The 22,451-nt window shown below is 39.3% G+C and overlaps 1 protein-coding gene and 1 long non-coding RNA gene across 3 annotated transcripts in view; both read left to right on the top strand.

Annotated features, from left to right (window-relative positions):
* The first annotated feature begins 55 nt into the window (after positions 1-55).
* Positions 56-7,517, top strand: LOC122994234. The gene is made up of 3 exons (XR_006406535.1): positions 56-233; positions 3,389-3,506; positions 7,198-7,517. It is a non-coding gene; the product is annotated as an uncharacterized LOC122994234 (long non-coding RNA).
* A 3,635-nt stretch (positions 7,518-11,152) lies between these two features.
* Positions 11,153-22,451, top strand: part of LOC122993755 (low-density lipoprotein receptor-related protein 8-like) — a 79,863-nt gene continuing 68,564 nt past the window's right edge. For both annotated transcript variants that reach the window (XM_044368172.1, XM_044368171.1), the window contains exons 1-2: positions 11,153-11,308; positions 11,992-12,108. In XM_044368172.1, the coding sequence (XP_044224107.1) occupies positions 11,242-11,308; positions 11,992-12,108 (184 nt within the window). In that variant the 5' untranslated portion in view covers positions 11,153-11,241. The remainder of the gene's footprint in view (positions 11,309-11,991; positions 12,109-22,451) is intronic.

The following is a 22,451-nucleotide window of genomic DNA, read 5'->3' as shown; positions in this document are numbered from 1 at the left end:
GAAGACACAGCTGAAACTGTTCAATAGCTGTTTCATACGGTTTGTTCCAGTGCCAAGCCCTTGCTCTCACATATGCTAGTTTGCTGGTACACCTAAATGGAACAAGACTTGATGCTGATTGATGTTGATTGATTAGTTACACCTGTGCTTCTCTTGCACTGAGAAGTCAAAGTGTCTGCAGTAAGAAAGCTCTGCTTGACAGATACATCATAACCACACAGATTTATCACATGGTAAGGCATTTACTTTCTTTTATTGACTCTTCAATTTATAATCTTGAGTCTTCACATTACAAATGATTTTGATTTTTGAATGAAATTTCCATTTATAGCAGCCAACTTGTGGCTACCATGTCTAAAAATACACTACCTACAGAGTGCACTTTCTCCCCCTGGTGGACAATATCAATAAATGTACAATTCAGCTTTGGAATCTTTGAAACTTTGAATCTCATCCGAAGTTAAAGGTTAAAATAAAATCCTCAACTAATAAATTAATCTAAATTGTTACTTTGTCATAATGAGAAAAAAGTATGATGGAGGCAGACAAGAGGATAATACAGGGGGAATGAACTAATGATGGAACAGATAGACATTTTTGGTTTGTACATGGTGTTTATTCTGTCTGTCTTTTCCTCTTCCTGTGGTTGGTCCTTGAAACCTTTTATCTATTATCAGATGATAGATGGTGATGTAATTGAGACATTTTTTATCAGATTCTTATCACGGTTATGCTACATGTTATGATTAGAAAATTATTGCTTACCGCTGTTTTTCTATAGTCTACTCTTTTGTCCTGACATTTGAAATGTTAAAACCATCCACTGGGCTGACTCACTAATAACTATAATACCCTAGAGTCATGTTGTGCTTTTGTGTAACTGTAAGAAGTATAATTTCTCTCTAAAGCCAGATCTTACAAGAATTACAAGAGTGTCATATATTATAATGCCACAGGTAGTGCTGAGTACTGACATAGGGTCAGCAGGTGCTGATCAATCTGCTAATTATGTTGATGTAGTTGAAGTACCAGTTTCTTTTATAGTAAAAATAAATAAATAGAATAAACAAAATCTGACTTTAAAGAGTCACTCATTGATTTTTCCTCTTGTCAGTCTGATTCAACCACTAGGTGGCAATAAATAACCATCAGTGTTTTCCAAGTCCCTTAAGCAATACTGTACAGTCACTTAGATCAAGATATGAAGCAGGTCATGTTAGTTTATAATAATTACTCTTAATATTGATTATTATTATTAGTTATTGTTACTAGTCTTGCTACAAAAAACAATGCCTATGAATTCTGAATACAGTGTCCATTGTTATTATCACTTTCCTTTGTGAAATACACCAAGATCTGTATTAGCATATTTGGCATATTTGTGAACAGATGGTAAATGTGAGGGTAATCTGTGAATATGTTTGTTAGTCCTGCTGATTGCCTGTTTCATGCTGAGATAGACTCCAGAATTCAATAGAACTGAATATAGAAAATTGATGGAAAGATTGATGAACAGATGTGAGAATTAATTAGGTATTATAATTTTCTAAGCATTAAATATATGATATTCTGCTGTTTTATTGTTTGATAAAGGTAGCTAAAATTCCGGCATGTTATATACAGTGTAATCCATATGGGTTTGGACAGTGATGCACTTTTTCTTTCACTATTATTGGCAAGTACTTCATTAAGGATGTGTACCTCAAAGATGACTTTGACCTCCTAATCACTGGTTCATTTCAAAAATAATAACCAGTGGGAAATGTGTCATTGGCAAAATACTGAGGGGCTGCACTTTACATCACTTTGAATGTGCCTCTTAAAAAGACTGTGTTATTGAAAGTCACACATTGACAAAACAATATTTATTCAATTCATTGAAATTGGGTGGGTATCTGTTATATATGCAGTTTCTTCTGAAAGTTTATAAATGCAACTTGTGCCATTTCCTGTAAAGATGACTGACTGTACAGTTACATACAATGTTGTATTCCTGTGCAAAATGTGTGATGTTGTTGTTGTCATCCTGCAGGGGGCAGCAGCCTCAAGGTTAGCGCAGCAGCCTGCAAAATGTCCCTGTAAAAATATTGGATGCACCACTTATACTAGCCCAGTGGTGAAAAGTAAACAAGTATATTTACTCAAGTACTGTACTTAAGTACAATTTTGAGGTACTAGCATTTCACTCAAGTATTTCTGTTTGATGTGACTTAATACTTTCATTCCACTACATTTCAGAGGGAAACATTGTGCTTTCTACTCCACTACATTTATTTGACAGATTTAGTCACTAGTTACTTTACAGATTTGACACAATGGATAATATAACAGTCTTTTCAAATACAACACATTGTTTAAGATGAAACCAGTGGTTTCCAACCTTTTTGACTTTTGACGTCTTACAAAAAGCCGTGTGTAGTCGGGGTCACATTTCAGATGTCTATGAGTTGTTAACAGCTCCACCAAATAATGATTTTTCCCTCTAAACTTCTCACATGGTTTGATTTCAATAAATGTTCAAATGATCCAAAATTTCACCAAAAATCAAAGATAAGAGAGAAAATCCAAAACTGAAAACAGATTTTTGTATCAGAACTTTGTTTTTTCTTCTTTTCCATTAATCATCTCATGACCCCTCTGATTTATCTAGTGACCCTGAACCACTGGACTAAACTAGCTAACTGTATATAAAGTAGTTGAAACTAGCTCCACCTCCAGCAGCTACAACAGTAACATGCTGTTTACACATTGATGCTTCAGTATTAATAATCTAATGATGTCATATATAATAATATATCAGTCAGAGGGACCAAACCACTACTGCAATACTTTAACTACATTTTGCTACTGAATACTCCTTCAACCACTGTACTAGTATATATGTATATGCACATGGAAGCATAGCCAACTGAGCACAGAAGCAATCCAGCAGAGGACATGCACCCACCAGGGCCCCAAAAGTCCTTTCATTTTTCGCCATTTAAGCAAATTACCTTGTCTTAATTTATATTTGCATGATATATTCCACATGTATCATAAAAAATAGCAGAAATACATCCTTCAATATCACTTATATTAGAACACTGTACAGCAATAATTTACAGTTTCTACAAGTTTCCAAACATTTAGTTGTAAACTAGGAAGCTGTGTTGGGTGTGTGTGTGGGAGGAAAAAAAGCTTTTAAAAATGTGATAGTTGGTTATGGTTAGATTAGTGTAGGGGGCTGTAAGAGCGTTAGGTCTTGACTGTGGCCTCTGCAAACCTGCAGCAGTATGCTACTTGCAGTATGCTGTCTGACAAATTGGACTCCAAGCATTCGCTACAGAGAGATTTGTGCGAACACTTTCTCACTCTGGCCCAACACTACCGCAGCTGATTTCACTGGCAGGTGCAGCATCAACCGGAGAGGATGAACCAATCTCACGGTTGCAGACCACTGGGCTAGACAAACAGGGTTTGTGACAAGAGCCTTGCTGTTCCAGTTTCCCTCAACCAGCTGGTGAAAGGTGAGAGGAAACAGCGAGCAAATGTGTCTCTCTCATCTCTCAACAGCAGCTGTTGAGGTGTTCTTGAGCAAGGTACTTAAACTTAATTGCTTCAATGCTCAGAGGCCATCACTGGAGAGCTATACTGTAACTGAACCATAAAGCCTATCGATGCCAGTTTCTGCAGCTGTGTGAATGTAGAGTGGTGGGGGGGGAGTATGCATGCTCAGCAAATGTCCCCTAAAGGTTAATTAAATAAGAAATGTGGCCAGAGAAGAAGTCACACTATTTACTGAAATGCTGTTCACATGCAAGAGGAACTGGAACAGATTTCTGTGATCGCTGTAACTGTATGTGAGGATGATGGAAGCCTTTCCTGAATCCAAAATGTTGAGGAAATGTGGCACATCATCCTGCCTACTTGCTGCTGTGACAAATGAAAGGGATCTGCTGCCAATTCTTGAGGCCCCTGACAATATGTGACACACCAGGCAAACACAGACAGACCTTACCAATCCTGACATTTTAGAGCTCCTTGCAATACTTTTTCCAAAAATTAGGAGCCCTGGTACAGACATAGTTTATAACTATAGGTGTCAGTCAGGCAGTAACTTACAACTAGAGATGTGTCATGAAGTGGTTTAATTTCAGTAACAGCACTGATAATTGAGATGATAATTGCAAACAGTCTGTCAAGAAGCTTGAGTGATGAAGGATTTTGATGTGGCATGTGCTGTAGTCTGCAGAATAGTAAGAACTGCTCTACTGTTTTACAAGATACGTTTGCAGTGTATCCATTTCTGGAGAAAGTAGTAGTTGAAATATATGTATATATGAAATATACACACACCTCTGCTCAGCAGTGTCAGAATCAGGTTTATTAAGTAGGTTTGCACATACAAGGAATTTGCTGTGGCGTTGTTGTGGTGTGTAACAGTCAAAAAATATACACAAAGTTAAGTAATCCTAAATAATCTAAAACAAGAAAGAATTACAATAGAAAGAAAAACAAATATGTAAAATATATTCTAAGTGAGAGGAACTGCTACAGGTTTAAATATTAAATATTAAATATTAAATAGAGGAGAATGAGATGAATGTACAAAATACTGACCAGGAGTAAACAGTATGCAGTGTGCATTAATAATAATAATAATAATAATGATAATAATACAAATAGTATTAATGTAAAGCACCATGTAAGATCAAAGATCACAGATGTGCAAATGTGAGGTTGTGGGGTGTTACGTTAATATTACGTGTAATGTCCATGGGGGGATAGAATCTGTATCAGTGGGGGTCCCAGGCCTTGTTGATGAGGCCGGCTGTAGACGTGAGGTTTTGGTCTTGACAGACCTCAGCCTCTTTCAGAAGGGGAGCATTTCAAAAAGTTTATGTCTGGGGTGGGAGGGGTTGGCCATGATCTTTCCTGCTCGCCTCAGTGTCCTGGAGGCATGCAGGTCCTGGAGGGACAGCAGATTGCATTGATCGCCTTTTCGGCACAGTGGATGAGATGGTGCAGTCTGCCCTTGTCCTTGTTAGTTGCAGCAGCATACCAGATGGTGATGAAGGAGGTGAAGATGGACTCAATGATGGTGGTGTAGAAGTGCACCATCACTGACTTTGGAAAGTTGAATTTCTTCAGCTGCCACAGGAAGTACATCATCTGCTGAGCCTTCTTGGTGAGGGAGCTGATGTTCATCTCACACTTGAAGTCCTGGCTGATGATGGTTCCCAAGAAGCAAAGGACTCCACAGTGTCAACTGGGTGATGGGGGCAGGTGGGGCTGTGTTCTCTCTGAAATCCACAACCATCTCCACTATCTTTAGAGTGTTAAGCTCCATGTTGTATTGTCAGCACCGAGTCACCAGGTGGTCAATCTCCCTCCTGTAGGACAGTCTCATCCCCACCAAAGTTGAGTCCAATGAGAGTGGTGTCATCTGCAAACTTCAGGAACTTGACGGACTAATGACTGGAGGTGCAGCTGTTGGTGTACAGGGAGAAGAATAGAGGGGAAAGGACACAGCTTTGAGGGAAACCGGTGCTCAGAGGTGGGCAGTTGTGGAGAGGCCAGATGTCATGACTGTCCCATTGTCTTTCATATTGACAGTAGAACTCATTCAGGTCATTGGCCAAGTGCAAGTCATTAGTGGAGTGGGTGGCTCAGTTTATAGTTGGTGATCTGTCTGAGGCCCTTCCAGACAGGGGCCGAGTTGTTTTATGAGAACTGCTGTTGAAGTTTCTCAGAGTACAGATGTTTAGCATTTCTCACGACCTAAACCTGTATTTAGACTCTTTAAACTGGTCCTTGTCCCCACTCCTAAAAGCTTCCTCCTTTTCCAACCTTAACTGTCAGAGTTTAGCTGTAAACCAGGGTTTGTCATTGTTGTAACTAACCCTGGTGCCTGATGGTACACAGCTGTTGTCACAGAAGCTGATGTATGACGTCACAGACTATGTGTACTCATCCAGACTGTTGGAAGCGGTCCTCAAAACATCCCAGTCAGTACAGTCCAAGCACGTAGCTTCACTGGTCCACTTCTTAGATGTCCTCACAACATCTTAGAGAGTTTTAATTTTTGCCTGTATGCAGGAATCAGATGAACTATGGTGTGGTCAGAGTGATCCAGTGCAGCGCAGGAGAAGGCATGATAGATAGACACTGTTGATTGTAGTGTAACAATGATCTAAAGTGATCTCCCCTGACATTTAATCAGCTGACGGTATTTAGAGAGGCTGAAATTCCCTTTGTTAAAGTTGCCAAGGACAATAATGAAAGAGTCTGGCTTTGTCTGCTCTACACACAGTATCTGGTCAGGGAGCATGTGCTGTGCCTCCTGCACTAGAATCCCCTCAATAGCTACATGGGAAATGTTGGATATCGAGTAATATGGACTGACAAAACTTTGCAACTTGCAAGATTTTTTAGCTATTAGTGGCATGGCTCTAAGGATGGCAATTGCAGCCAATCAGACCACCATCTTGGTCCAGACTGAAATATCTCAACTTTTGGATGGATTGCCATGAAATTTTGTAATGAATTTTGTGATTCCCTAATGTCTCCTCTGGCAACACCATGAAGTTTACATTTTTGGTTTTGAGTGAAATAGTACTGACTCTCATATTCCCCACAGGATGAATTATAATAACTTTTGTCATCCCCTGACTTTCTATTGGCAACATCATTACATCAAACTTTAATTTGAACTGCAAAACTAAATACATTCCCATCTGCCTCGGCTGTACTTTTTTCTTTCTGCTGTTAAATAGCAAATGCTAGCATGTCAATAAGCTGAACTAAACACAGTAATCTAAGATGGTGAACATGATAAATGCTATACCTAAACATGAGCATGTTTACATTGTCACTGTGAGAATGTGAGCATGCTGGCATTAGCATTTAACTAAAAGCACCACTGTGTCTAAGTACAACCTCACAGAGCTGCTGGTGTGGCTCTCTTCATTTTGGGCTTGAAATGAATTTACAATTTAATTTTATAGAACTGTTGTTTTTGTCAATTATTGAATGCATGAAGAGGGTCAAGGTTGTTAACCTATAGCAACACCTTAGTTTTCCGAGGCATACACCAGCCAGCCTGCCAGAGCAGGGACAGCACAGTCTACAATGTGTTTGGTATGCAAAATCTGCTCTATAGTATTTCTTTATTTTCAGTTGACTGACAATCTCTCTTTCTCTCTCTCTCTCTCTCAGATATACATTGCCTCCTACTTAATCCTTGGTGCGCTAAAAGCATTTTCATTTAGTCATGACTCACTCCTCACAGCAAATTGACTCTAAACTCAATTTAGTTTGTGTTATCTCTGATAGGTGGAAATCAGTTTTGCGACTAAACCAAAAACATTTCTTGCACCACATCAATATGCATCGCTTTAATTTTTACTTGAAAGAACTAGATGAGCATGAATGCTAATACATACTGTACTTAACATGTTATAATTACCTTTGGAAATACAAAACCTGCAGCATGTAAGCTGTTTCTATGAGCAGCTGTTTCTGTTCATGTTACATAATGAGCCTACATTGCATTATGGGGTGATATACCCTAAGATGATGGAAATTACAAATAAAAGCTCAAACTTTGTGATTCCCAAGTTATTTGCCTGAAAACTTTGAGTATATTTTCCTGTATGGCTAAACATCTTGGTCACAGCTCATCAGAACGAGTCTTTCCAATGAGGTGGGCCTGAAATGAGCTAATATCACTGATGACTGATAGTACTAACATGCTCATTTCCAGACAGTAATTCCTGTTACATATTTGAACACTCGTTTAACAACCATTGTGTTTTTGCTTTCAGTCTGGTCCTGCTGCCTCGTTCTTACTGGATGGTTGCTGTGCAACCATGACAACAGGCCCCAACTACCATGATTCAACTTAGTTGGTTATGAATTGTATTGTTGGTGCAAATGTGTGCATATATGTGCCAGTGTTGCTTTGTGTATTTACTATACATTGAGGTTAGAATGGGGATTAAGTTATCCTTCAGCTTATCTCCATTAAAATGACTGATTACGCTGTCGGCAATGGCCGTGGCCTAGATTTGAAAGACAGCCTCGTTAACTCTGGCTGGAAGCCATGAGACCCTGTAAATACAACTGATGCACTTTTATCTGCAGACAAGTATTACCTCATTGTGTTTAGAAAGAGCAATAAAGCTGCAGTTTGCCTAATGGAAGAGGTACAGGGGGCCTTTTCCTGTTGCTGCTGCTGCTGCTGCTGCTGCTGCTGCTGCTGAGGAACTGTACAGTCTGCGGCTCACCTTAGCATTCGCATAATTTGCATATAGATGAGAATCATATCACATTATTGCTTAGGGGGTATATTAATAATGGGGTTGTTGAACAGGATATGGTGCTGTACAAAAGCTGATGCTGAAACAGGTGGGACTTTCATTCTGTTGTTTACATTTTTAAAAACGTTTGTTGCTTGTGCGGATTCACTGTTACATCCCTGCGTAGACCTCTAGCTAAGAACTTTACAGAGGTTTTTCTAAATTACTCCCCCCAAACTGCACAAAAAACACCACAGGGACACAAAATTGCTTGACCTCCTGATCCCCTCCTATCTGCTCCTGCTAGTCCCCACCACTATACCGCTATCACCTGTCTGTCATGCCCTAAAATTGATTTTGCTGGCTCAGTGGGTGTGACATGGACAACCAAAGGTCTACACCCCCACACTACCCAATACATACCACACATACAGTAGCAGTGCTTCCAATACTCCCTACTCAATTTGACTACAAAACTGATAAGCTACCTGTGAAATAATCTTTTCATCAACAACCCTTAACTGCCTGGAAACTGGTTTATAAACACATTTTTTCCACATGTTAATTTTACATATGGAATAATAAAAATATTCAGTACAAGAATAAATCTCTGACAGGAAATTTTATACTGGTTGAACAACTTCTTAATGCAGATGGTCATTTGTAACATATTAGGAATATCATACGGGGGGTTGCTCTTCCTCCAGGGAGATGTTTTTGAGCATCCCTTTATGGAGAATTGAATTGGCATAATATATGTTTAACTGATGATAAATATTGTGTTATTAACAACATAAAAGAGGGATTTTTTTTTTAGGATTTTGCACCAGATGTACCCATTTTTTCCATTGCATTTCAACAAAAATATTCTGGACAGACATGGAGCATTATATAAGGACAAAGACTGAGCAAAGGATCCATCTAAGAGATTCTTCTTTGTTTTGAAGACAATGTGATGGACAAAGATCTTATTTTCTTTGTACATATTTTCTTTGTCATAAAAAGAAGTGATCTGACTTCAAACTGAAACTGAACTTCGGACATTTTTGTCATGAGTTAGATATTTCACAAGCAAGAAAGCAATGAAAACAGTATTTTTGGGGAATATGGTATATGCTCATAGTTTATTTATTTTTAAAAATATATATACATGTACCTATATAGGCTATGTATGTAGGCTACTGTTTATATATATGTGTGTGTGTGTGTGTGTGTAATGATATATGGTTATATGTATAGTTATAGTAGATAATTATTTAGTTTCTTTTCTTTTTGTACTTGATTTTTGTATTTGTATCCACTGGTTATATCCGGGCTGTTTTTCCATCTGCTATCCACATATCTGTGGGCAGTAGCACTAGAAGTTAGCTGACATAACTTGGTGATAGTTTCTTCTAGTTCAAGAGGACATAAAGGCTTGAACTGTGTCGCTTTTATAATAGCGAGTTCATATAACTTTAAGTCTTTTCCAAAAATGACAACAGACAAAGCCAATACTGTAGAAATATTAAATTATTATAACAGTCATGTCTCCATCAGCGGACTAACTGATAGGCAACATAAACAACTGACAAAAACAATGTAAAACAGCATTAGCAAAGAAGAAAAGTGATCACAGCAGTTACTCCACTTGCTATCAGGGTATTTCATTAAAAGCAAACGAGATAGCAGTTACATCAAACAGCTATTTACTGCAGTGCTAATGTGATGTTAATTTGTCCATGCCTGTGGTCAGGAAATACTTGTTATGAATTTGTGATGTGGGAGAAGATGATACATAACAATAGCTCCATATTTTGTTTTAGGGATAACAGCAGGTTGTTTCAAGCCTTCACCATGAACATATTGATATGAACTCTTTGTTGGGAGCTTTGAGTTAGGCCACGCTTCTCGTGTAATACATCAATACATTTATAATAAATCTCATCTGATCTGTGTTGTGTTACTGTGTTTGATTGATTTGCAATAGCCACAATATTAAACAAAATGTTTTACAAATTTAAGGCTGAATCAATGGTTCATTCAAGATCTTTAATGAACTTCATGAAAACGTTATTGAAAAGGTTTTAACCTTTTCTCTAAAAATAAATAATAAGTTAAAATATTAACTCAAGGTCCACTCCACTACATTTTTCATGGGCTTTCTAATGTATTTCATGGTCTTCTGGAGTGGTTAGAGATAAGTCAGTTGTTATCACATGACCTTTATATCGATATACAGTATATGTGGTAATAATAATAATCATAGCAATACATTTTAACATGATTTAACTAGTTAATTAAATAAAACAAATGAGCAAGCAAACAAAAACCAAATGAAAATAAATCAATGTTTGGGTACTTCTGAAGTCAGAAATATTCACTATTAAGTTGTGTATCATTGAGTTATTTGAACTCAAATCAGAACAGCAAGTCATTTGTCATATAGGCTAATAAGGCAGCATGTTTTTGTGTAATGATTATGAATGCACAACTGCTGTAGTTGTGTAGTAGGCTAGTGGGCTGTTTGTACTTCCTCTTCTTGGAAATGTTGTTACGTTTCCATATTCTATTCTATTCTATTCTATTCTATTCTATTCTATTCTATTCTATTCTATTCTTGAAATTTGGAGTTCATTCTGGTCTTGGAAACAGTATTTGATATCACAGTTTCACCCCAAGGTCCATTTAATAGCTATTACCAGTGAAAGAGTGAAAGCTGAACTGCTACGAAATGGACCTTGAGATGAGGGGAGATTCTATTCTATTCTATTCTATTCTATTCTATTCTATTCTATTCTATTCTATTCTATTCTCCTCTTCTCCCCGCCCCCCGCTCTGTCGTCACGCTCCGGGCAGCCAGTGAGGCGGAGGGAGGGGGTGTTTCACGGCGGAGAGGCAGGCAGCGGCGTCGCAGCGCTACAAGAGCGGCTCTCGGGCTTTGTTTTGTGGATGTGAATGAGCTCCATCACCTCCACCAGAAATGTGGACGGATATAAGGACGCTGCTACTTTTTCATTTGTTAGTCCTGAGGCTTCATTTCTCAGAAGGTCAGTGCTTTTCCCACCCGTGTTTTCTCGTGTGTGACATTAAATGAAATATCAAATTATAATCGGTGGTGTGTGTGTGTGTGTGTGTGTGTGTGTGTGTGCATATGTGTGTATGTGTATGTGTGTGTGATGGGCTGTAGAGGTGAGAGACTGGAAGCGCTCCCGGCACTACGCGCGCGTGTACGTTTTAATACCAAGAGAGAAAAAGACAAAAACACTTTACTCTAATATGAATTCTCAATAATATGAGTTTTATCAGTTTTAATAGGAGGTATCTCGGTCGCTGAATGAATTACTGTGGCGTGTCTGTCATGTGTTTGCTGGCTGTGAGCGTCCATACTGCATCAGAGGTATTAGACTCTAGTAACCCAGACTGAATCTTTGTCTTCACGTTGTGGAGAATTACTGTATGTCCGGCAGACACGGGGCCTTCTCTTGCTGTCCCCCCTCTTTTTTTTCCTCCCCAGAACAGTTTTTAATTATCTTGAAAGAGTAGACCAATAACTGAAAGCAAACACAGCCCCGTGACGCTCCCAGCGCCTCAGCCAATTGACCCGAATGAATGCTGAATATCAATTAGGCATTCATTTGCAAATGACAGTTGAACTACTAGCGGATACTACTCACTATGTGCGTTTGTTGCTGATCCATCTGGACCCTGTCTCCCCCCCTTTTTTTTCCAGCAACGGATGAGTGTGAGGATGGACAGTTTCAGTGCAACAACAAAAGGTGTATACCAACCATCTGGAGGTGCGACGATGACGACGACTGTTCAGACAACAGTGATGAAGAAAACTGTCGTAAGTGTTCAAATCAGTGGAGAACCAATGAAAATGAATGTCTGTCATACGCTTAACTGTGATTATTAAGGTGCCATGCAGATATCACAGTGAATGGGAATAACCTGTTACAGCAATATTAAAATAGAAAATAATCACAAATAAATGAAATTTGAGTTGAGAAAATGTGCACTGAGACACAAAAACATCACATTATATTCTTATTATACTAGGTAGTCCAGAAAGTGTTTTTTTTTTCATAATGAAAAATGTTCTAAAAGTTAAAAAACTAATTAGAATCATATCATTAATCACATCACAATACCTGGAACAACTCCAATCAGCTATCCATTATAGCCTGACTTAATGGTCTGTTCATGACTGGAATGTGTATTGAAGCTTCTCCATCTTAATGAGCTGTATTTTCTCATAATGTTAACAGTTATGGACTCAAAAATGCATCCACATCTCCCTGGGTTCCCTATTAGTATTTTATTTATTTTTTTTCTATTTGTATTTTGTACATGGCAGTGCCTTATTTTTAGAAAGGCAGAGAAGCTTACAGAGTTTATAGAGATACAGGCACAAATAAAATAATGTTTTTGAGTGGGGATTAGGCTTGTGTGTGTGTGTGTGTATGTGTGTATGTGTGTATGTGTGTGCCCCAGGCCCTGAATGTGTGCAGGTGATTTCATTCCTACTCCTCCTATAGAAAGCTCAACAAGCATGTTTTTTTTTAAAATGAGGGTTGATTAGGTGGAACCATTTTCCAATCATCTTCAAATGAAAAGCTGTCCAGCTGAGAGACAGATTGCGTGGTGCTTCGGTCTAATGCGCAAGGCTTTGACAGGTATCTTGGATGTGTTGTTCTGCGTGGAAATAATGGAATTCCAGTTTCCTTTCTGACTGCGAGCCAGTGGCCTATATTTTGGAAGAATTGCTTGCTCTGAAACCAGTGAAGTTGTGCCAAAGCTGACTCCAAGCTCTGCATGTTTGCCGTGCAGCTATGTTCTTTTGTGTCTGGGTTAATTGTGGCTCGAGAGGAATTCCTGCACCTCCCCACACATGCAAACATACAGTACATACTCTCTATTTCTCCTCACACACCTCTCTCTCTCGCTCTCTCTCTTTCTGTCTTTGTTTCTGTCTCCCGCAAACTCCCACACACACACGCACACACTCAGACCTGCTGTATACAACCACCTCATGAATCTTATGCGCTGCCAGCATGTGCGTTAATCTGGAGGTGTTGCCATTGTTGCCCGGTCTGTGAGATCAGCAGAACATGTCCTCGGGCATGCCAAAAAAAGCAGGTCATTTGGAGCATCTTTGCTCCTAAAACATTCATGTGTCACTGCTTCACACACACACACACACACACACAAAAACCCCCTGATGTTAGAGAAAATCATTACACTGTCTGGCTTTATTTCCTTTTACTTCTTTTATTAATAAAACAGGAAATTGTCTGGGAAGGTTTTATTACCCACTGTGTGTTCTCCGTCAGGCAGAGCTTCTGACACATTTAAGATTTGAGTGAAAACACTCCTCCTGAAAGCCTCTTTAGCCGAGACAACCGTCACCTGCCATTTGATGATTGACAGTCTGTCTTTACTTGCTATTATATTAGAGAGTGGCCTTCAGTCTGTCTCCATTTCTTTTCCTCATGCTGTATGTGCGTGGGCAGGCAGATGATGCTGGTAGGTCTGTGCGGAGTCAGCTCTGTCTCTGCACTGACATCCTTGTAGTGTTTGACCAATGACTGGCTAAGGATGTTAGTTATTCAACTTTTACTCTGTTTGATTTGGACAAGAGGCTCTCTGGTGCAATGTGCAGCTCTGGCAATATTTAATTAATGTGTTACTGTTACAGTAAAGTGATTCTCGGGGGTTGCTCCTGTAAACCCTTTTTCTATTTCTACATCTGAGGAGGCTTAAAGACTGAGGATAGTAATGTAATGCAGTGAAGTGTAAACTTGTACAACATATGCTGCACATGGGGAGAGTGCGGTGAGGATTTAGCTTTTACACACAGCAAATCCTGTGCAGAAATGACACAGTTAAGTTTCTTGTTGACTATGACGCATTTTTAAATTAAGTTTCTGAGCGGATGAAAGGACAGTCTCACTTTTTTTTAGTCTTCTTGTATTCACAATATATTATTTCACAACACAATGCGAAGCCACAGAATCCGGTAACTGAATGTGTGCAACAGACCATGGTTATGAAATATGCTGACAGGTATAAAGCTTTGCCGCAGCTCCCTATTTATCATTCCGGTGTCACCTTATTTCTAACCCGCCTGCTTGTAGTTGAGCCTCACAGAACAGGTGTGAAGGTCTGAAAACACTGTTATTGCTCATACTAATATCATACCCTTTATGCATCATGAGCCTCCTCCATCCTCCACCCTTTTTCCCTTTGCCCCATCCCCCACCCGTCCACCCCCAGACTGCACTCTTATCTTTCCATCCCCCATCATCTAAACTCTATTCCCCGCTGACCAGTCACTCGTTGCATGCACCCATACATTCATACATGCATAATTGCACTCATAAGTATGCAAGGACACAAGTGTGGACAAGACACATGTGAGCATAAATACATACATAAATACACAAATGAATGCATAATGCACTCTGCACTTTTCTGATAAAGAATCACAAAGTAAGTTCAATCCACATAATAGAAACTGTAAATTTAGTTTACTGGTTGCATAACAGTTCTGGTGAGGATGAGATGCAAAGCCACCCTGCCTCTCGCCTTGTCTGGAGTTGACAGCAGTGGAGGCAACAAAAGAAATCAGCCTTGAGTTCTCGAAGTCAGATTTGTGCCAACTCTGACATGGAGCCGCTGTTTAATCCTCATCCTGATTATAGCGGTGCTTCACTCAGTCTCCATCTATCTGCCTTACCTTCAAAGTCCAGTGTGTCTGCGTGACTTTTTTTCCCTTCTTATCCTTGGATGTGATAACGATCTATTTCATCTGTGTTCATGAATTTAACATAGGGGAGCATTTCTCATTGCCACGTAAAACTCAAAGAGCCTTTTTGTTTTCCTCTGTGATGCAGAGTCAGCAACAAACTCTGTGCCTCCTCCCTTTGTGTTTTTTTTTACCTAATAAATCCGCACAACTCCTTCAGAGGCAAACACACTTGTGAAACTGCTGGCACTCCTCCACACCTCCTGTAGTCATTGTTTATTTCTTCATTCTAACGTGTTCAAATGGATGCAGCCTCCTCTGCTGCAGTGCTGGAACCTCAAAGTCCTGCCAACACACCAAGTTTTACAATAGCAAAAAGTATCCTTGCACACTTGATTAATGCTTATTTAATGCTTCTTATTCATCAGTGTTTAAACATCAGCTGGTCTTTTCACAGCTTACACCTGACACCAGTTGACACCAGTCTGAGTAAAACAGTGAGTGTGAATCTTTTTATGTTGTTGTCTCAAGAACATGGTCAGGGATTTGGATGTTCTCTTTGGATGCACTGCCCGTAAATTAAGTAATCTGAGATTAGTTATGGCTCTTAACAATATTGTTGCTTTTCTATAGAGGTGCTTGCTTAGTTCTTAGAAAGAGGAAGTCATGCCATGCCCACTGAAAGGCTCCAAAACCTCTTTGAGTGCTTTTTCATCACTTGACAATAGTCACAGTAGCTCGCTGGCTTTAACTTTTTGAAATCCTACTATTTTCTGTGTTGAAATGCTTCAAGTACTGTATTGGATACAATGATGGAAAATTGAGAAACAAGCAGTTGAATGGTAACTGAAAGCTAGTGGGCTTCACATAATGGGATTTCCTTTTTTGTGTGTTGCTTATCTGTTGCTTATCCTCTGCATTTAATTTTTCAACTACTTCCTCCTCTCTCAGAAAGGAAAGGAGAGAAAGGAGCTTGTTTCCCTCAGACCTCTTAATGCTGAGTTAAAACTGTCTTGTGTGAATTGCATCTCAGTTTAAATTTTAAGCCATCTAGGAAGGCTACCTGTTACCCAAATGTAACCTGGAAGTGAGCAAGTTTTACCTCCCTTAGAGGTGGTGCTAACTGGCATATGAGCTCTTTTATTCCATCAGTTATTGGCTTTTTGGTAGAAAATGTAATGTGGCCTGTTCCTAGCTGTGGATGTGACAGGGTGGTAGTTTCTGGCTTCTTCTTCTTCTTCTTCATCCTGCTTTCTCCAGATGTTTTTTGGCGACAATGCATTTAGTTGTATACTTTTTGTTTAATGGTGTTTTCATTTCATCTATATTCATATCTATTATTAATGACTGTTCATGATAAGCCAAATTGCACCATTGGAACACAAAAAGGTCTATTTTATCCACTTACAATATATCAGTCTGCTCTCCTTTCCTTTCCTCTCCTCTCCTCTCCTCTCCTCTTCCTCTCCCTGCACCCACCCACAGCGTAACTAAGCAGTGTAGCTCTGTTTTTGTTGGCACTGATCAGTGACTGGAGCACAAACATTTCCAGTCAGCTCTACTTACTGGTACTGGTGTTTCTGTTTTTGTTGTTCTGGCTTGTGGTTCCTTTGCTAACTGGGTGGAAACTATATCCATCCAGGTTAACCGACAGCCGTAATTCATAAAATTTTGAGTAATTTCCACTGAGTATTTATGAGTAAGCTGTTTGGTCACCTGCTGAGATCTACTTTAACAGTGGAAGAATAACAATGTAATATTTAATGTTGTTGCTGAATGTCAGAGGTTTAGGAAAAACACAAAGACTCCCATCATCCTGTAGTGTTTTTTAGCTTTATCAAAGTTAAAAACACGTCTTGTTTTGTGTGCCTGTGTTTTCCCCCCCGCGGCCTTTGTGTCCGCCTGTCTGTGTTTTGTGAAGGGATGTGTTTGACAGCGGAGAAGTGAGGGGTTGCTGATGATCTGGAACAACAAAGAGAGTAGGTTAAAAACAAGTGAGGCTGAAATGATAGAAAGTCAGGAAAGACATAATTTTGACCTGCGGGGTGAGTCGGAGAGGATGTTTGTGTTCTTATCAAATTCTCTCCATAATCTCCACAGCTGTTGACGGCTGTACACAGTGTGGAAAGGATTATGCCTTTATCTCCCCACGCAATGAGGCAGTGTTTTCCTCTGGGTCTGTGGTCAATTTATGCTGTTAACTCATTCAGTCGAAATTCACATAATCAGAACCTTAATTAGTGTAACACACTTTTAATAGCCTGGGTCGGATCTTGGAAAAACAACTGAATTAAATGAGTAGAATTGACCTCAGTGGTTTTATCTGTACCTTTATCCTCTGTCAATTAAAGCAACAAGCCATGAGTGTGTTTACTGAGAATATAAGAGAGTAGTTGGGCAAGTTCTTGTCCACTTAACAAAAGTGCTTGATTGTAGTGGTGACTGCTCCGTGCATTTGCTGGCATCAGCTGTAGAAAACTCTCAGAGGCCATTGCTCTGGCACAGCCTGTCAGTCATCATTAACATGTGTATGTGTGTGACTGTGTTAGTGTTTGTTTGCTTGGCACTACTGGCCTACTGCCCTGTGTCTGGGTGTCTCAAAGCCAGCTTGCCCAAAGTGATCATTAAGAAGTCAGCAGCTCCAATTGAGCTATTATCTCAGATTAGTGCGTGCCGCTACGCAAAGATGGAGGGTGAGAGAGAGAGAGAGAGAGGGAGAGAGAGAGAGACATGGAGAGAGTGAGAGAGAGAGAGGGATTACTGTGGGGTATAAATCATCACTCAGCCTCAACCTCTTGCCCTCACCCGCCATGTATTTATCTCCATTCCTCTTACCTTTTAATGCTCAACACCAAAAAGAAAGCATTTGTTGGCATCATTTGAAACATTACACCTCCCAGAAATTGCTGTTCATTTCAAGGGATGAAAAGCAGATATTTCTCAGGGGACACTCTCAGCAGTGTGAGTTGCCTCATGAAAAATGCTGTTTCAGTTCAGTTGAATCATTGAGTCGCTGCAACGTTATCATACAACAGTGTAAACTGTAGTCTGTGCTACACTGGGTTTTATTTAAACAGAATGATCTCTATGGTTTTAATGTTAAATCTGGCTTAAAACTTAAAATAGGTCCATTGAGACACTGTTGCACCACTATTTGGATTATGTTGTTTAAAAGCTTGAACTTATTTTTGTGTATCCTTGGTTATCATTTTAAGTGCTGCAGGATGTATCCCTTAAATAGCACAACAGGGTGCTTAAAAACATGTAAACGTCTAGTAAAAAATAGAGGTTGTGGATGTCAAGGGGTTAATTCATTCAGATATACACAAGAATTTTAAAAAATCAGAACACTCTGTGCATGCATCTGAGAAAATATTGTAGGTTTTTTTTAAAGGTTCTGAAATCCCACCCTTCAGTTTGCATGAAAATGTCACAGACAAAGCTTGGGTTTTTATAACAGTGATTCAGTTGTGGCAGTGAAATGAACCCAGGTTGGCTTGAAAATCGATAAGACACATGCTGGATGTTTGAGAGAGGCTCCCTGCTCTTTGAACCCAGGCCTCTGGGCCACAAGCATCCAGGCAGACAGCGCCTTTCATCCAGAATCACTGTCAGAAAAACAGAGCCACAAGGGGAGATGCTGGCAAGAACGGTGGCCCTTTTGCAACTTGTGACTCATTTCTGTGAAAAATGCCACTTCATGCGACTCAACAGGCGTGCTTGTGAATCTCCGCTGACAGCTGCGGGGATGTCAGGATTGGCTGCGTGTGGCTGTGAGTTTCACTTTATTTGGATTTATCTATTTGTGGATGAGTACACACACTCATCACAGACCTACAGAAGACATTATGCCAGTCTGAAGTCAAGGCAGGATAACAGAGAGTGTCAGCAGCATAGCGAATTGGGATGCTGAGAAAATGGCTGTGACGCAGCAACCAAAGGCCCTCAGTCTCTTTCTTTTTATTGATGATTCAGTGTATCTGAATGAATTATGAGCATCGCCTCCACTCACAGAAGTAGCAACATTCGCCTGCTTTCGCCCAGCTACGGAGTGACTCACGACATCGCCACCATCACAGTGTTGAAGCTTTACATGTAGGACGTCACTGCTTTGAAATCAGTCCACCTGCCTACATGTCTCCTCCATCAACGCAGGCTCCGGCAGCATTATGCTTGTCTAGGATGAAATGTGGACAGTGTATCGTTTTTAAAGGCAAAGGAGACTAAACATCAGTAATTAAATGCAGTGTTAGAACTTCAGTAATGTATTAATCATTCAATCTACAAAATGTTCATCATAAGTTCTGTGAGCTCCAAGTGAGGATTTCAGTCTTAAACCCAAAGATATTCAGTTTAAAATGATATAAAACAGAGAAAAGCAAAAAATCCTCACATCTAAGAAGCTTGACCCAGAGAATCTTTGGCATTTTACTTGAGAAATGTTCATCAACTAGTCATTTTGGACCATTACTTTCACAAATTCTGGTATAAACATATTGCAGTTTACAGCTCCAATACATTAAAGAAAGCCTGGGACATTGCTGTATGCTGCCCATTCCTGTGTGACTGTGAAGAGGTCTAGATGTATATTAAAGATATCCTGTTTGACCACTAGTCTTGCTATGGAGCAACGTATTTACTGTATGAGTGGGTCCTTGCTTTATTTGTATTGTGCACAAGCAACAGAAATGCATGTGTGATACGCATTCCTTCACACTGTTTTGCTGACTGACAGTCGGTATGCACAATGAAACATAACAATATTCCAGCAAAAGGCAGTGAAAAAGAAGACTGCAAACATGGATATTAACAATTATTGATTTAAAACATGATTGTCAGGCCTCAAGGATTCACACAGTGCACTTTGGTGTATAGCCCTGATTGTATTGTAAACATAGCTTTGTTTACAAGAAAACTGAAAAGGGCACATTTAAATTCAACAGTCATTTCACTGAGCTACCCTCTCCTTTATGGAACATCAGCTGAATCAATATACGGAGGCAAAAACTGCTCTGAAGCATTTTAGTCATTGTAGGAGCGGAATTAGCTCTCTTTCACTCATCGGTAATGATCTCTGAATAATTTTCTGCAAATAATAATCAGTCTTATATTAATCTAGTCATCAGTAGATATTAAAGTGCAAGACTTGAATCCAGCCAGAGACTATCAAATTATGTTCCTGCAAAACACCAATTAGTGGAGAACTGGTTTTAGATGGGCTGATCAAAAGTCTAAACTACAATGCAGATCTATAGAAAAATTACACTTTGTGACTGGTGGAATATCACATAACAGACTCAAGCTCTGACACAATTCACTCGCTTTGTACGGAGTGTTTCTGCAGAACAGCTTTTTTCCTTCAGTCCTCTGCAGGCCTGTTTTACATCAAAGTGCATTTTTTGCAAGACACTTGCACTCCTCTAAAATTTGGATTAAAAAAAAGTAAAATGAAAGCACACATAAAATGGTTTGTTAATGAACCAGGGACAATGAAAGTCTTATCAGTCTTTTAGAAGTTGCAAAACCCTCTTACTGTGGTAAAGGTCTGGACATGAATATGACGGCAACAAAATCCTAATTTCCAAATCTTACCAAATACTGTAGCTAAAAATCTGATTTTGAATTTTAAATAATTTTTCCATATCATTCTGATCTTTAATCATAGTGTTATATAAAGCTTTTAATAGATTTCTGCAGATCTCATATCAGAAAAGGTCAGTCAGACCTGTTTTAATTTAGAAAGCTTATATTTAAATCATTGACTGTATAATAATTTAATGCTTATTCAAAATTCACCCTGACCTAAAGCACTTAGAGATGGGATCAAAAAACTATGGGTCACAAAAGGTATCAAAACTTTCGGGAATCTGTTTAAAGATGGAGTCCTTTAGACTTTTGAAGAGCTCTCCTATTAGTTTATCATCTCAGAACAAGATGGTCACCTACAATCATTAGATGAGTTGCCTCTAGATAAACTTGTGCATGACAAACAGGGAGTAAGAGGGTTTATATCCTATACCTGCTCAGGAATTTCTCAAATCATAGGGTAGGAAGTGGTAGGAGTGAAATGCAAATGGGAAGAAGACCTTGGGTGTAATTTTGAAGAAGTGGAATGGGAAGCATTGTGTATTAGTAGTCAGAATAAGTAACACAGAATAAAACCTCAGTACTCCCACTTCTGCACAAGATGTAAAACTGGAGTAGGAACACTGATACATACTGTATGTTCTGGGCCTTCCCATGGCTAAATACATACTGGACCTCTATATTCAATGTGCTTAATGACTTCACAGGAATAAGCTTCCACACAGAACCAAGAATAATCCTGCTGGGTGACACATCTATGGTAAAAATCAATAAAAACAAACTCAAGTTTATTAGATCTGCACTTTTCACAGTCAACAAATGTATAGCCATGCAATGGAAAGATGAACACCCACCTACATCTGCTAGATGGACTGATGAATTAGCAAATGCAAAGATAATGTATAACTTGAAGGGGAGTTTAAAAGGATTTGGGGTGGTTTTCTAACATTTCTGGAGACAGAGTCCTCAACATAGCACTCTTTTTATATTCAATAAGTACTGAATCCAACTGTCATGTGCGAGTCAAACATGTTTTTGTTACAGTTTTTTTAAAAATTTTTATTCCACTCTTTCAACTACACTGATACACAAGGGCTGTTATCTATTCCCTCTCTGCAACTATATTGTTTTTATGTTTCTTTTTAATAGTCTCTACTGTTTTTATTATTCTCTTCTCTTTGAATAGCTACATATTCTGAATAAATTAGGGGTCGGACCTTAAGGGGTGGGTGGGTGGATGGGATGGGTGTGTGTGGATAATGGGGGGTGGGCCATGGGGGGAGAGGAGTGGGTAGTGATAGGAGGGAGGGAGGGGCGGGCTGATGTGACATTTATGTGATTAGATTTTTGTACATTATTATCATTACATTATTCAGCTCAAGGGTTGTTATGTTCTAAAACCAATAAAGATAATGTTGGAAAAAAAAGATTCACCCTGACCTTGTGTGTTAACACCAAAGTTATAGCTGAGTATTTTAGAAGAAGTTTTCTTGGAAGTAGTGGGAAATATAATGCTGATAGAGTGCAGAGTAGTGGGAAATGTTAGCTGGCAGATGGTTTTTCAGAGTTGTGCCTGACCTCATATGCTTTGGGGAGGCATATTGTGATCAAAGCTCATGAGCTAAGCTCTGCCTGGAGATAGATATGTTTTAAATGCATAGCCATCGGCCACTCACATGCACACACAAATATGTATGCATACAGGCACACACACACAATTGCTTGATGTGCACAGACACACATACACAAGAGAATATGGGCTGTTTTATTGGTTTGTGCACAGAGAGTGATGTAATCTCTTGTGACATGGATCACCAGAGAAAGAAGAACAAGAGCGATGGAGAGTGGAGAAAAAT

The sequence above is a fragment of the Thunnus albacares genome, chromosome 12 (assembly GCF_914725855.1).
Source record: "Thunnus albacares chromosome 12, fThuAlb1.1, whole genome shotgun sequence".
Lineage (NCBI taxonomy): Eukaryota > Metazoa > Chordata > Actinopteri > Scombriformes > Scombridae > Thunnus > Thunnus albacares.
Note: the sequence above shows the minus strand (reverse complement) of the source record. Positions and strands in the feature narration are given on the sequence as shown.